Source organism: Protopterus annectens, chromosome 2.part1 (assembly GCF_019279795.1).
Source record: "Protopterus annectens isolate FY-2018-M chromosome 2.part1, PAN1.0, whole genome shotgun sequence".
NCBI lineage: Eukaryota > Metazoa > Chordata > Ceratodontiformes > Protopteridae > Protopterus > Protopterus annectens.
In genome coordinates, this window is record NC_056729.1 from 1,913,707,242 (window position 1) to 1,913,723,557 (window position 16,316).

A 16,316-nucleotide genomic window follows, 5' to 3' on the forward strand; every position below is an offset into this window, starting at 1 on the left:
GCATATCTCCACCTCTCCAAGGTCTCCTCAACCTGTTTCCTACTCTCACTACAAATTATAATGTCACCTGAAAGCATCATAGTCCATGGTGAGTCCTGTCTTATCTCATCTGTCAAAATCTCCACCTTCATTGCAAATAAGAAAGGGCTCAGAGCTGATACTTTATGTAATCCCACCTCCACTTGAACGCATCCATCACTCCTACTGCAGACCTCACCACTGTCACACTGCCATTGTACATATCCTGTACCACCCTTACATGCTTTTCTGACACTCTTGACTTCCTCATACAATACCACAACTCCTCTCTATGCACCCTGCCATATGCTTTCTGTAAGTCCACAAAGACACAATACAACTCCTTCTGACCTTCTCTATACTTCTTCATCAACACACTTAAAGCAAACATCACATCTGTAGTGCTCTTTCCTGGCATGAAACCATACTGCTGTTCACTTATCATCACCTCCCTTCTTAAGCTAGCTTCTGCTACTCTTTCCTATACCTTCATGTTGTGGCTGATCAATTTTATCCATCTGTAGTTACTATAGCTCTGCATATCACCCTTATTCTTAAAGATCGGTGCCAATACACTTATTCTCCACTCTTCAGGCATCCTCTCACTTTCCAAGATTTTGTTAAACAACCTGGCTAAAAACCCCACAGCCATCTCTCCTAAACACCTCCATGCTTCCACATGTATGTCATCTGGACCAACGGCCTTACCATTCTTCATTCTCTTCATAGATGTCTTTACTTCCTCCTTGCTAATCCGTTACACTTCCTGATTCACTATCCACAATTCATCCAGACTTCATTCTCACCAATCACATACTAAATTACATCTCTTACTTCCCGCACTCTTATTTACTAGATTATATACCACAATTTATCCACCTTCTACCACCTATATTTTATTTTTACTATCCATTACCTATTACTTATTTGTCTTCCCACCCCATTTTTCCACCTCTGTTCTGTTTTTTTTTTCAAACGTCTTCCTACCTTTCCTCCTGGCTATTCCTTCTCAGATCTCTGTTTTCACACTGCTTCCTTTTTCTGCTACCATCAACTTTTCACAGCCATCTACTACCAGTCACTCAATTACCTCTCGCACTTCTTATAGATAATCTTTGCATTCAGCCTCTCTCATCTCCATAACCATTCCTTCTTTTAATCTTTTTCTTCTCACCCTTCACAAATTTACAATACCCCCCCCCCACAAAAGCTCTAACCTTTTGCTACTTAACATGAACCTAAGAAGTGTAGTCAACAAGGTCCAGGATCTCCATGCCTCCCTAAACCATTACACCCCTGATATTGCAATACTTACCAAAACATGTCTAAAACCTGTAATTAAAAGTAATGAAATTTTACCTGCAGATTACAATATACATAGATGTGATAGAAAGAGCAAGCATGGAGCGGGAGTAGGTAGAATGTATAAACAAAATTTAAAATTCAAACTGATCCAAACAACTCTCCTTTTAGCAATGCCAAATATTATTTACTAAACTGGAATTCAGCTCAATTAAGCATCTAATAATAACTGCTATTTACATTCCCCTTGGTACTAACCGCAATACAATTAAAGATATACTACATCGGATATCCCTAACTATTTCTCATGAAACTATTATTATGGGTGACCTCAGTACTGACTGGCTGTCTTATAACTCTGATAATCCCACAAAATTTATTAACTTACATGACTTTTTACAGGTTATACAAACCCCTACTAAAACAGATAATCCTCTAAAAGGAATTCTATACTTGACTGGATCCTCACTAACAAACCTTTTCTAGCCTTCCTATCAGGTGCCTCTCAGATGGAATTAATGATCATCTCCCCACATACGTGCTCAGATATCATTGTATCCCCCTAGACTGCCTTATCTGAAACAAAAAGAACTTTAATACTCAAACTTTTCTATCTCTCTTACACAACTGCGACTGGTCACTTCACAATATAGCTAAGACCCAACTAAAACTCAACAAAAATCCTACTTTACTGCCACTCAGCAACAGCAATACAACAATCCCAAGACATTCTGGTCCACCATATAAAAACTCCTTCAACCTGGAAATTCTTCCAGCCCATATCTCCTCAAATTCCTCAAATGCTAAAACATTGCTACACAATTCAACACTTTCTGTACTAACTCCATTGTGTTATTACTACTTCTCAATTCAATGTTCCACCAAGCATCCCAACTTCAGCTAGTTATACCACCAACACCTTTCCCTTCAAACCTGTTCAAACTCTCACCATAAAAAAACTACTCTCCAAACTTAAACTCACATCCCTTGTAGCTGATAACCTACCTACAAAATTCCTAAAAATAGCTGCTCCTACTACTGTCTATCCCATTACAATTCTAATCAGCCACTCTGTCTTAGAAGACTATATTCCTTTCATCTGAAAAATATCCTATATTATGCCCCTGCACAAAGGAGGGAACTCCAATGAGTTCTCTAATTACAGACCAATTGCTATCCTACCACCTCTCTCCTATATTCTGAAAAAATGTGGCCACCTAAAGCTTTTAAACTAATTTCTTTCTAATAACCTCTTAGCTAAAACTCAGCATGGGTTTTGTCTCCACCACAGCACCACTACCACCCTCCTTAGCTTCACTTAATACCATAAACCAGTACAGAAATAACGGGCAAAGTGTGCCTTCCATCTTCTTAGATCTTTCTAAAGCCTTTGATACAGTTTCTCAACAGAAACTACTCAATGAACTAGCTACTCTAAAACTTAGTCCTTCTGCTCTAGTGTGGTTTCATAGATATTTGTCTGACAAGCCATTAAATGGCAACATGAGCTCTCTTCCTTCCTGCCTGTTACCTTTGTGTACCCCAAGGCTCTATTTTAGGTCCACTACTCTTCAGTAGCTTTACCAACCGACTTTACTCATCTACTCCTTTAGCCTCCATTGTCCGATACGCAGATGACTCAGCTCTTATCTGTGCACCTTCCTTAAATCTACTTGTTTTCACAACCCAACAGTCCTTCTTATCAGTTGAGTCATGGCTATCAGAATCAGAACTGATTGTAAACCATTCCAAGACCAAACTTATGCTCTTTCACCCTAGTAAATCATGCAATCCCCCTACTACATTCCAAACACAGTCATCCAATAACACTATAATCTCTGACATATCCCATACAAAATTACTATGCGTCCTAATTGATAATAACCAGAAATTTGGCTTACACCAAGAACAGTCCATCAAGAAAATGCATATTAAACTTGGCTCACTCTGTACAATCAAGCCTTTTCTTACAATTAATACCAGACAAAATATAGCCAGAACTTACCTTCTCTCCACCTTACTATATGCCTCTCCCATCTTCACAAACCTAAGTAAAATTGACCAAGCTCAGCTTGAAACCTGCTATAATAAAACTGCAAAAATTGCTACTAACACACCACCTAGATCTCATCATTGCTCAGTCTTATATCAACTCCACTGGCTTGAACTCTCCCATCTCTTAACTTACACTCAACTTACGATTGCTCCCAGACAAGTCCATCAAACTGAATACACCCCTGCCCTTCAGTTAATGCTTCAGCCCTACACTAACAATCGTCCTCTTCAATCTTCTAACAAATTCCTAGTACAAGTCTCTAAATCCAGCAAATCCAACAATAAAGCTGGTGACTCTCTATGCTCTAAAACAGCAAAAGAAGCAGACTGGAACTTGTGCAGGTCAGAAATGATTTAATCCAAACTTAAAACACCATATAAGAAGAATGAAAAATACACTTAAAACAAGGTAAGTGCTTTCACATCTACAAACAGATGCTTCATCAGATCATTGCGTAACTGCTACACAGAACAGATTTAAACATGCACTTGAGCTGTATAACCTATCGGGGACTATTTATGCAATCTCCTGGAACCCAAATGAGGCTTAAAGAAACACACTCATTAAGACTATAGCCTTTGTCAGACTGCAAGGTGATAATCCAATGTGCTTCTACCTGTTCTGTATTATTCCTGGAGTCCCCCAAATGAATATTGAAACTCATTAAATGTATAACCTTAAAGGCAAAGGCATGATCTGCACTGGCACTGCTGATATGTTTAGCTAGTGTATTTGTAGTTACTCCCCTACAAATCTCACTGACATGTACATGTTTATTTTCTCTGAGAGAGCAGTTGATCTTCCCAATATAAAATGCTGGACATATACGCCTAGCAAGATACACCAAGTCCCACTTGAACAGTCAGCATATAAAGTAAAACTAAACAATTTACCAGAATCTGAATGTAAAAAGTATTCCCATTTTCAACATAACTACAAACTGTACAGTTACTACAGCTAAAAATACCTATCCTCTGTAAGGTCACCTTTTCAGTTTTCAGTCCCTTGCTATGACTGTTCTGGGGGATTTGTTAAGGTATTTACTTGGTGGCTTGGGGGGAGTGATGGATGAATCCTTGCAGACATATGCTTTGGGATGTTAAGTTTTGCACCCATGTGCCAATGCATGGATATCTCATTTCAAAATGAAGTTGGAGTTTTAAAAAGAGAAGAATTATTGAACACTTTTGTAGCAAGAGTAATTTACTGACTATGCAGAATCTGGGATGCTAGCCTGACCATGTAGTTAATGGTATTATATGGGATATTATTGACCTTTGACACAGACAAGCATTATGCGTTTGAGTTAGTTCTTTTAAGTTTGTGTGAAAAAAAAACAGTCTTGCAGAACAAAAATGAAAGAATTACATAATAATATTTAAGTCTGAGCTGATACTACCAAATGGTTAAAATGTCACTAAATAAGTATTTTCAAAACCCAGTGTGAAATGGAGAGTAGAATGATAAACATTTTAGAGTGATTATAAGGTTGCTTTGGTATTGTCCACTCATCTTGCGCTAAGAGTTTGAGAGGTATTGATGTTTTATTAGAGGAAGGCGAGGTGGAAAGATGCCAAACAATATTGTTAGCTGGATTAGGAGCTTGCCAATGTTTTACAATGCTTTATTTTCTTTTCTAGTTTGATAAGTTGCAGTTGAAGAAGCCAGACATGTGGATAGGAGTGCTGGCTGTATAGTACAGTGTGCTGTTGCTAGCTGATTAGATATGTATACAATATTAAAAAACAAATAAGTAAATAAAAATAATGCAGAGGTGATTACTGATCTTGTGAGTAGTTTAGTGATTACTTACTTTAATGTTATGTGCCATAGGTAGGGGCAGTCATTGGTAAACCAGATCATTAAAACTCTCATATGCTTGTGCTAAGATGTCATATTATGTGCCCTGGTTTTATGGACTATGTGGGCCACGTGGTGATATATTTAGAATTACTGGTTGTTTTAGGTGGGTAGCAATTGGGGCAGGCTTTTTCTCCTCTCTTTTCATGGTTTTCATTTCCTTTTCAGATCATGACAACCACAGCTGACAGGAGAGATGGGCAGCTATCATGCACCAATCGGAGGAGTTATTTAAGGAAGCACCACTTGGGATGCACGTGTAATGGAAGTGTCCAGCAGGACTGGAAGCAAGAGGTGAGTGTAGGCAGCAAGATGAACAGCAACCACCAGTGGGTAGCATTCTAGGAAGTCAGTGGCTGACTCTGTCAATGAGTGTGTAAGCTGCAGACAGACTAAATCTGAGCATGACTACAAGTAATGATAACGTGTTGACGACAGGTAGTGTCAATGTTAGATCGATTGGTCTAGGGAGTTAGGGTGCAGTTTTGGGAGGTTTAGGTAAGGTGCTGCAAGACTTGGCTGCTGTAGATTGTTTTGGTAAATAGGAGTCAGTCAGAGGAGGAGAGCAGGTACAGGACAACATGCTGGGGTTGAGGGATGATGAGGAGACCCGCTTGGGGAGTATAGGGTCGGTGGCAGAACAACATCAGCATGAGGTGGGTCCTGATTTTGGAGTTTGGCTAGTAGACTGATTAGCTACTCAGTCACTGTCTGAGGATGAAAGGGTATTCTAACTCCACATATTCCTACTTCTGTAACAAAGAAGATATGGAAAAGGAAGTATGTTGACATATCTCAAATATGTAGGCAGCAATTGGGGCTGGTGTTTTTGCCCTCTACTCATGGTTTGCATTATTCTATTCAGAATGTGGCAACCACAGCCTACAGGAGAGATTGGCAGCAATCATGGCCCAGGGGAGGAGTTATTTATTGAAACACCACTGGGGATCTACCTGCAATGGAAGTGTCCAGTGAAGCTGAAAGCAAGAGATGAGTGAACACAACAAGGCGGACAGCAACCTGGTTGAGTTGGACATAGTGGGGAATTATGACCTGTTGGCAGCACTAGCGGAGTTGGGGTGGCATAGGACCAGTTGGTTTAGAGCCAGGATGTGGAAGAATTGGGTGCTGGATTTTGTTTATTATATGCAGGTATGTTTGGAGAAGGACAGCTCACAGGCTCTACTCTTGTTAGCTTACTTTTTAACAATTCAGGAGGTTCAGAGGTTGCATTCCGGAAATGTGTGGTTATAGTATGATCATCGATTTGACAAGAGGAAAGATGTTGATCACTCTTTGAAATGGGGAAGTGAGGCATCCTGATATTTGTCTGGCTATGACGTTGGATAGTATGAGTGATCAACTTAAGATAAATAGGGTTAGGGAGAGAAGGGCAGCGTTTGTTGGGCATTTATTTCCGATAGGTGTGTATGAGTGGTATGCAGATTTTTGAACACATGTTCAGTTTGTGCTCGGGGCATTTGGCTGTACAAAGTTGGCGTCAGGAGGGTAAGTGGCCGCAAATGGTTACAGCTCTGAGTGACGGGGGGGTTACCTTTGTTACAAGGTCAACAAGGAATTATAAGGCATAGTACTTATTGGGGACAGAGAGGTGGTATGTCCTTTCGAGGTCAGAGGGGTATGTCAATTTTCTCATTTGTCCATTGAAATACATAGGCTATGGTGACATTTGGAAGGCTATTTGGATGCTGAATGTGTTCAGGATTTGGTTTCATGGTTCTTGACATGGTTTTCCATGAAATCAGGGTGGTAGTGGATGTTATGGTTTGTAAAAATTTGGGTTATTTTTGAGAAAAGGAAGACATTTTACAGAGTTTGGTTGAGAAAGAGTTGTGGGATGGTAGGTTATTGGGTCTTTTGCTTCCCCTCTTTTTTTAATTTTAAGGTATCCCTCTTGGATTTAGTCCTCATGAAGTCATCTGGGGAGTTTTGTATGACTCATCACATATGCTTTCCACAGGGTGAATCCGTTAATAGAGGACTCAGGTCAGGTATGCATACTTGGATGATATTCTGGAAGTGATTAAGGTTTTTGTGGATCCTTGGCTATTAAAGGTCGACACTGAGTTAGCATTTCATTTGTTGCCAGTGCAGGAGGATGAATGGCTGTTCCCGGGTATGATGGTTGACAATAAGATTTGTTTTGATAAGGCTACGCCATGGGTTATGCAGTGGCTTGTATCATTTTTGAAAACTTTAGCTCTGCTCTTCACAGGATGTGGCAGCAAAAAATGGGTAGTCAGAGGGCCATTACTATTTGGATGATTTCTTCTTGGAAGGTTAGGGCTATGAGGGAGCCAAAGAAGGAATGCAGGCTTTTATTCATATGTGCACCATATATGAAGTTCCTATTGCTGGGAAGAAGCTGGAAGGACTGGCTAAGACTCTATTTTTTTAGAATTGGTGGTAGATGTGGGTCAAGGTTTGTTTTGCTTCCTAGAAGAGAAACTGGAGCAGTTGTGGTTTTCGACCAAATATAAGGTGCACATTAAGCACATTATGGAACGTTTTCATTTTTGAACTTTAAATGTCAAGCAATTAGTCCTGGTACCATGTTTTCTAAAAGTGGAAATGCAAACACCATTGGGTGCAGGTAGATTAGTTACTAAGAGCAGATATGAGTTTGTGGGCAACATTTCCTGACCATTTCAACAGTATTTCTTGTTGGCAGAGAGACTGGGTGACTCAGGATAAGTTACATTTTTTCACTGATGCTGTAGAAGGACACGGAATGGGTGCAGATTTCAATGGATAATGGTCTGCGGCTCACTGGCTAGATGACTGAACTGAAGAGTGGAAGAAGGCTGTGGCATATTTGGAGCTGATGCATATTTGGCCAGCATTACTGGTTTGGCAGGATTAGTTATGGGACAGGAAGGTGGTTTTCAACTCAGTCAACTGGTGCAGATGTACATAGGGGCATTTAGGGTGCATGAGGTGCTGGGTTAATTGTTGTAGAAGAATATGCTTATTTTTTCTTCTACAGTGTTGGTCTGGTTACAGTGAATTAAGATTGATCAGGTACGTAGGGGAAAACAGGTTGTGCTATGGGTGTGTGTTCCTTTGTCTGGTGGCTTGGGGTAAGAAACTGCAGATGTTACATGCTGGCAGGCCTCAGGAGTTAGTTTTTTGTACTTAACATGGAAGGTGGTAAAATTCAGCCAGTTTATTTGGCTGATGTGGAAGGCCTTTCAATGTCTAGGTTTCCAAAGTGATAGCATTCATTTTGGATAGGGAGGGCATCAGACTTGGCAACAGCAAGGATGTCAGTGCAGGTGATAAAGAGGGTAGGACTTGGTCATTGGAGCAGTTTTGTTTTATATTAGGAAAAGTGGGGAGTTTATGCATGGTGTTTATTTATTATGTTTTTTTTCCTTTCAGGTGGGGTTGTTGTCATATTGGTACCTTCTCTTGTGTATTGGATGACAAAGTGAGCTGCGATTAGATCGGATGGAGATGAGCTAGGTTTATGACAATATGGGCGGACAAAGTTTTAGAGGTTTAAGGTCACATCAATTCATGGACAATATTGAAGATATGCAGTTTAGGATTGGAAGACCACTAGTTTTGGTCCTTCATCTGGCAGGTAATGACTTGGGGAAGTTCCGAAATGACAGTTGCCAGCTATGATAGTGGGGAATTCGGTAACCCTGAGGTGAAAGTTTACTTCTGTGATTAAAGTTCAGTCAGAGATAGTGCCATGCTTAGTTCTGAGACATGCTGTCAAGTTTTTGGATATTGAGGGGATCACCATTGTGTTAATCATTGCCTTGTGAGGGTTTTGGTTCAGCTTGGTGTGTATGCTATTGATCATAGGGAATTTGACAATATAGATATGATTTGGTCTTGGGTGGATGGGGTGCATTTATGTACATCTTTCGGTTTTCCTAAAGAATATGTTCAGGTTGTTGTAGCTCTGTGGAAGGGGGAAACAGCTTATCGGGCTGGTGGGCTGAGAAGAATGGTGACGGTGAATCCCTGTTCTGTTCCCCCTTCTTGATAGTTATGTTTGAGTTGGTATAGTGTGTTTGGTTGTTGCAGAAGTGAGTGGTATCATGTTGTTTCTAATGAGAGTTGAAGTATAAGTGAGTGGATTGTTTAAAGCTGCTTTACGCTAATAATTGGAAGAAGGTTAGTGAATAACACTGCCTATTGTATTTGTTTTGTTAAAATTCATGACATTTGTGTGTTATACAATTAATCATATGTTAAATTGTCAATAAATAGTATTCATCATAAATGTGGTTTTGATTTGTGCAAGGAGGTATGGACAATGTAATGGTGCTAGGATAAGAAACACAACAGCTGCAGAAGTTGTGGAAAGTCAGATAACCAAATTTTAGAGAGATGTAACATTATTTCAGTCTTATAATAGCATAGAATGTGTGGAACTTAGTATTCTATGGGCTATATGAACAGGTGTCTTCTTAGAATCAAAGCAAAACAGAATGCATGTCATGGATTGTAAAAATGGCACATTTGAATTAAATATTTGGCACATACTGTGTTTTATTTTCAAGATGATTGCAGAATACTTTGCCAAAGGGTTTTACTAACAAATCTTTTAAAAATAATTTCCAAAACACTGGCATTGTAATGGAATGCAATAAAATAAGACTGCATTGTTGTTATTATTATTATTATTATTATAAGACTGCATTGCTGTTATTATTATTATTATTATTATTATTATTATTATTATTATTATTATTAAAAGTCTGCATTGTTGTTATTATTATTATTATTATTTATCATTACATCCACATATTTATATATGTAAAAGTAATAGATATGTAAAAGTATTATTTATTAGCAGAGAAATGGTCGTCCTTTGAGGGAATTTATTCCATATAAATTATTCCATGCAAGTTTGAATAATAGCTAGGAATCTGACTCCTGATGCAAAACAGAATACTGCATCTTCTCATAAATTATATTTTTCTTTATTATTCCAATTATCAGGCTTTCTATTTACTTAACTGACCCTTAAACAAATATTGCATTATTATTAGTGATACTTTCTAACACAATGCAGTATTTTTCCGTTATCGGGGCAGCACGTCTAATGAGCACTTGGAATGATAACACTCATTCGTGCACTGATGCCGCTGATGTGGGTACACCCTTCACTGTAATCCTAACTGATTTTTACACAAAACCTCAAACTTTATGAGGAACAGACCCAAATATTTTTCAAAAACATGGAGATGCTGTGAAAATATGGACAGTTGACAGGTATGCTGATTGCTTACCAAAATGCATATAGAATATTAATATTAATGGTAATACGCATCATTTAAGAATGCACAACAGTAAACTTTAATCCTTTCAAAGTGGTACTTTGAGTAATATGAACTGTTTAAGGTCCCACAGGAGGTCTGTTTCTCCGAAATGAGGTACACTTCAGAGGTCTGTGAATAAGCAGTATCACATGCCTGCAACTGGCCCTACTATCTTCCTGCGGAAACCCCCGGGGTGTTCCTGGGATCATCCTTCAGAAATTGGAGGTGTCCCAAGGTTCATTCCTCACAAACTCCCAGAGGCGTGCACAGGATGTGGGTTATCACTGCATAAATGGTCTGGTTAAGCAGAATCTCGTGTTTTGTCATACCCATCCCACCCTGCATCCCAAACATGGCAGGGACACTTACATGCAACAGGAATTACATCTTAAATTTCAAAGCCAAGGCAACGGATGAAAAACACGAGTCAGAGAAATGTACTACTAAAAAATTATTTTGGAAAGTATGCTGCAGTTAATGCTTGCTAACACTACAATGTCATTCATGTCTAAGAATCGAGGCAAAGAAATGGCACGCCAGTGTAATGCGTGTTGCCCCAATAATGGAAAAGTGCCCACAATGCTATAGCTTTTATGTTAACTTTGTAGCTTTAAGAGTTGAGTCACTAAGCACATATCAGCAATAAATAAATAAACTATGGTAGAACCTTTGAATAAACTTACCAAAATGTGTAATTTGTTTTTCCACTGGAGGGCATTGTTCATCTGAATACATAGCCCATAATATTACATTATAAACTGAATGATCATAAGGTCCAGTGAATATCACCAAGCTTCCATTGACAATTTTCTGTTCTAATAAAGTGGATGTATCTGCTTTATAAAGTTGAAGACGGTAGCTGTCAATACATTGAATATTAGTCCAATTAGCCTGGATTGCACCATTGGCCAGAGAGGTTACTGTCATATCAAGGCTGTCACATAGGTGAGTACCTAGTAAGGAAATACAGAAAGTACACATTCACATCAGAATTATATGTTAAACTGTCTTATTTAAATATCTTACTGATGAAACATTTTTACAGATTTTACATAGCATGTCTTTTGAAAGAGGCATTAACAATCCCCAGCTAATCATGTTGGAGAAAAGCGTTCAACAGTCTTGATTAATTCTTTATTAATAAAAATCAAAGGATGCAAAAGATATGGCACTCTTACAGCAAGATATCTTTCAGTTTTAAAAAATGCTAACACAATCACTTACTTAAAAACAAGCTCAGCGAAGGGCATTGTAAGACTAAAGCTAAATGACCACAAGAAAAAACACATTGAGACACTACTCCCACTGCCTTCAATTGATGTTAACATTTTATTTTAACAGTGCATAGCCATTTAAAATATTATTTGCTAAGAATAATATAAACTTCAAGGTATTTTTATAAGAAAAGGAAATGATCTACCATGCAGTGAAATAACATTAACAGAGTATGACAGGGAAACAGTTCCTTTTCTGTTAACAGAATCAAAGTACTCATTTCATTTTCATAGTATTTCATTAGTGTATAAACCTGTTTAAAATGCATTAGCAATTGCAATGATACTACCATTTAATAATATTGAAAATTGCCCGATTAGTGTGTGGGCCAGATTCGCAAAACCTCCGTGTAAGACTTAATATGTCTTACTCGGAGGCGGCAGTTGAATGGTATGACGTCAGCATGCCATACATATTCATGAGGGCATGCTGAATGATACCCTAGTCTAACACAGTCCGTGTAGGAAAGTAGGGGGCATGTCCGATTGCCGAGTACTACAAAGGGACACGCCCCCAGAAGAGTCAGAGTCCTGAAAGTAAACACCCAGGAGTGAGTCCGCTGAAATGTCAAGGAACACAACACCACACATCCCCACAGACTAAACCCTACTCAAATGTGTAAAATGTAAAAATAGCAGTTTCATTTTTTTTTTTATAATTTCCAAAATGTTTGCCCGCATGTGCGCTCGTTTTCGCGGGTATGCCCTTCGCTCATCCACAGTGAGCAGACATTGAAAAGTATATAAGATCTACATATGCAAATTAAGCCAAGTAGCAATAGCGTAGCAGTAGAGACGTCGGCCAAAGAGGAGGTAGTCACGGTTCGAGCCCCCACAGCATCATTCTCCATTTTTATTTAAATAAGTATGAAACAATCCCCTGACATATATATATATATATATATATATATGTATATATATATATATATATATATATATATATATATATATATATATATATATAAATATAATTTAAGTAAAATGTAATGAAATGGCCCATGTATTTGTGAACAAAACCGACATAATATATAAAAAAAGGATCATAATTGCCCATAGCTTAGCAATGCTTTAACAAGCTGAATATGAGTGCCCGTAGCTGAGCAGCGCTTTAACAAGCTGAATATGAGTGCCCGTAGTTGGGCAGAGCTTCACCCAGCTCAATATGAGTGCTTATAGGTAAATAACGCTTTACCCAGCTTAAGCTGTTTGAGTGGAGCTGCGCAGCTGTGCAGCGCGCCAACCAGCTTACCGTCGGGCAACGTTGGGCAAGCTGTAGCAAAGTCGCCTTTACACAGACGCACCTCCTAACCTGTCTAGACAGTAGTAAAATAAAAAAAGCAATGACAAGGGTTGAACCCGGGATACTGTGCACCATAGTCAAAGTACTGAACCACTAAGCCATGACAGTTGTACTTAGAAATACAGTATTAGCATACATATAGGAATGAATGAAAATAGAACCATGACAAAGCAGGTTTGCTGTAAGTTGATAAATATCCAAAATGGCCAATCACAGATAAGTGCGGGAAAACCGGCATATATACGCCCCATAGGTAGCAATACACACCATAACTGATTGTGGTACCCATTTGCAGTCAGGATGGCAGGTGCAGGAGAGGGAAATCGCTTTAGAGCATAAAGGTGGGGTGTTGAGGAGTCAAAATATATGGTTTGGCTCCTAGTCCATCATCATGAAGGCCAACTCATGCAGGGCCAGGTTCAATGGGCAGTGTACAAGGCAGAGGCGTGGAACCGGTTGGCACATAATCTCACCAGTACCACAGGCATTCCGAGGACTGGTGAACAGGTCCATCACCACCATGCGGACCTGAAGTGACATAAGGAGGACCAACTGAACCGATGGATCCAGGAGGCCCACCAAATGACCAATGCCCCACTACTGAGTAAGTATCCATGTAATTAAGTATGTAAGAAATGCTATCCTAGCCTATAGTATGGATAGGTATGTTACAATATTCCTTCATTTATATTACAGCTGCAGGTGTTCGTTCTGCGAATCGGCAAGCCTATGCTGATAGGCTGGCGAGGTTGCACCACCAGGCAGGTTAGTAATTATTCTGTTGGTATTGTTATAGAATATAAGTGGGACAGCTTGTAAAAGAGTTCAGTGTTGTAACCCAGTAATAAAGGTCAAATAAGCCTAGAAGAAAGATTCTGCTAGTATTGTAAGATTAGATAAGTGATGCAGCCTGGAAAAGAGTATTGCAATCCAGTAATAAAGATTAAACAAGTCTCAAATAGAGTTTCCACCTGTATTGTAATATCAGATAACTGCTTCAGTCTGAAAATGAGTGTTGTAATCAATCAACAAAGGATAGACAAGTGTCGAATACATCCTTGTAAATTCTGCCATATGAAATAAGTGAGTCAGCTGGAAAGGATTGTTGTAACCCAGTAATAAATGTTAATAAAGCCTAGAATTAAGTACCATCCTGAAATGTAAATATAAAATAAGTGAGAGAGTGTGAGAAAGAGAGTTTGAAGCTACCAAGAAAGCTGTAATAAGTCTGGAATAAAGGTATACTGCATTCACTACATAATGAAATGAATGAGACAGCCACAACCAAAGAGTGAAATGTCTTTAATAAAGTACAGAACCTGGACTGTGTCCGTCCCACATTTTGGATATGTTGTTGTACCCTTGCATTATGGAGATAGTATGGATGTATGAAATGCTGAACATCCACAGATGTCTAGACCCATATAAATCAAATATAGCAGGATGCTTTACCTGAACACAGCCAGATATGAACATATATGAATACAAATGGAATGTATATTAATGTAGCAGTAACATCCCCATCACCAACATTCCTAAGGTTACATACAGGAAACTGTACTAATACATGTAGGGGATATATATCTGCATCTACTAAGAATGCACAGTATATGTATAGGTAGTTTAAGTTGTTAATGTAATATTTCTCCACTTACCCTACCCTATTTTCACAAATTATGCCATTCCACACCAAACTGGGTATGTGTATTCACAATTAATTCCCATGGACATTTGTCCTGTTGGTTTATACATATCTGCATGTATGTTGATGCATGTGACCTGTTCACATATCCAAACCTGATGGCCTGTTGCCACCAATCAACCCTGCATGCTGTTGGAATGTCCACTGTTGTTCTAAATATGCATGTGTTATGCTTGCTGCTCAATGTTCAGAATTCATGTGTGTTTGGTTAATGGGAATACTGACGCATGCTGTTACAACTAATTTTGAATGGTGTTGTTTGTTACTAACCCAAAATACCATAAAATACTGCTAAACATAGGACAACAGGGAAGGCGGGTTCCAGCGGACCCACCTCTCTCACCTCAGCTGGCGAGTGCACCTGGCACCAGTGCCCAGGCCGGGACCTCCTCCTCCGGTGGCCCTGTGCCACCTTCAGGTGGAAGAGCTTCAGGGGATGGGGCTTGTCCCCCCTCTGCAAGCATGGCCGGAGGAGAGCCTCCACTCACCCTCCATAGGGTCTGGTCTGTGATGCGTAGTGAGATCAGGTGTTCCGTGACTGATCCCCTATGCCAGCTTGACGCGAGTGTGGCACAACTCATGGGTGCGCCTGCCCATCCTATCCAGCCCCCAGCACAGCCCCGGCCTGGGCTGTGAATGAGCAGTGGTAACTGCCCATGGGTGGGGATCTCAGTCCCACTGTTGCCATCTGTGAGCTCATGGGCTTGCGACATCCAAACATCCGTCCCCATCAATTGTGTTTACCCCCCACATGTGTCATACTCCGCCCCTGTAGGCATCTTGTTTGTCTTGTCTGTCAACCTCCCCAACCTACCTCCCCAAATATACCTACTTCCTGTACCTCACATTCCACTCTCACCTGAAAAAAAAATAAAAAAAGGGCACTCTGTTCCCCCAAAACAATTACGCTCCATACATAGCTGCCCATTTTGCATACATGTCTGTTGTCCTTTCCCCTCTCTCAGGGGTGGAAGGTGTCAAATCTCACTCTAAATTTCTAACATATGCACAGCTGTTGCTGGTAAAGAATTGGGCAGCTATGGGCCTTCCCTACAGCCTTCCTGCACACCCCGAGCTTGTTTTCCTACTGTCCTACCCTCTTTATGCCCCATTTTTCACCACTTTCCTATTTCCCCATTTTCTTTTCTTTAAAAGAAATTAGCACGGGTGTTAGTGGGAGTAATCACTTTTAAGCAGTAGTCAGCGGGTATGTGCTTGTGTGTGCTTAGCTAAGCCTAGATAAGTGTAGCTAAGAGTCATGCAAACTCGCGCAAACCCACTTACAGCTGCTTAAAAATGCCTTAGTCACTCTGTATGACAAGGCCTGTAATCTACTCATCAGCAAAATAAAATACCCCTGTCAGTCTCGAACCCCGGACACACTAGACTGCATGAATTACCACTGTGCCACAGCAGATATACAAGAACTTGGTGCTGAAAGAAATATATCATGAAATACAATGAGTGAATGTAAAGGGAAAATAGGAAGGCCATTACACAA

General features: G+C 39.6%; 1 protein-coding gene across 1 annotated transcript in view; it reads right to left on the minus strand.

Moving 5' to 3' along the window:
* The window catches only part of LOC122794690, a 123,055-nt gene that overhangs the window by 60,823 nt on the left and 45,916 nt on the right, over positions 1-16,316 (minus strand). The window contains exon 2 of the mRNA XM_044063319.1: positions 11,223-11,492. Within this exon, the coding sequence (XP_043919254.1) occupies positions 11,223-11,492 (270 nt within the window). The remainder of the gene's footprint in view (positions 1-11,222; positions 11,493-16,316) is intronic.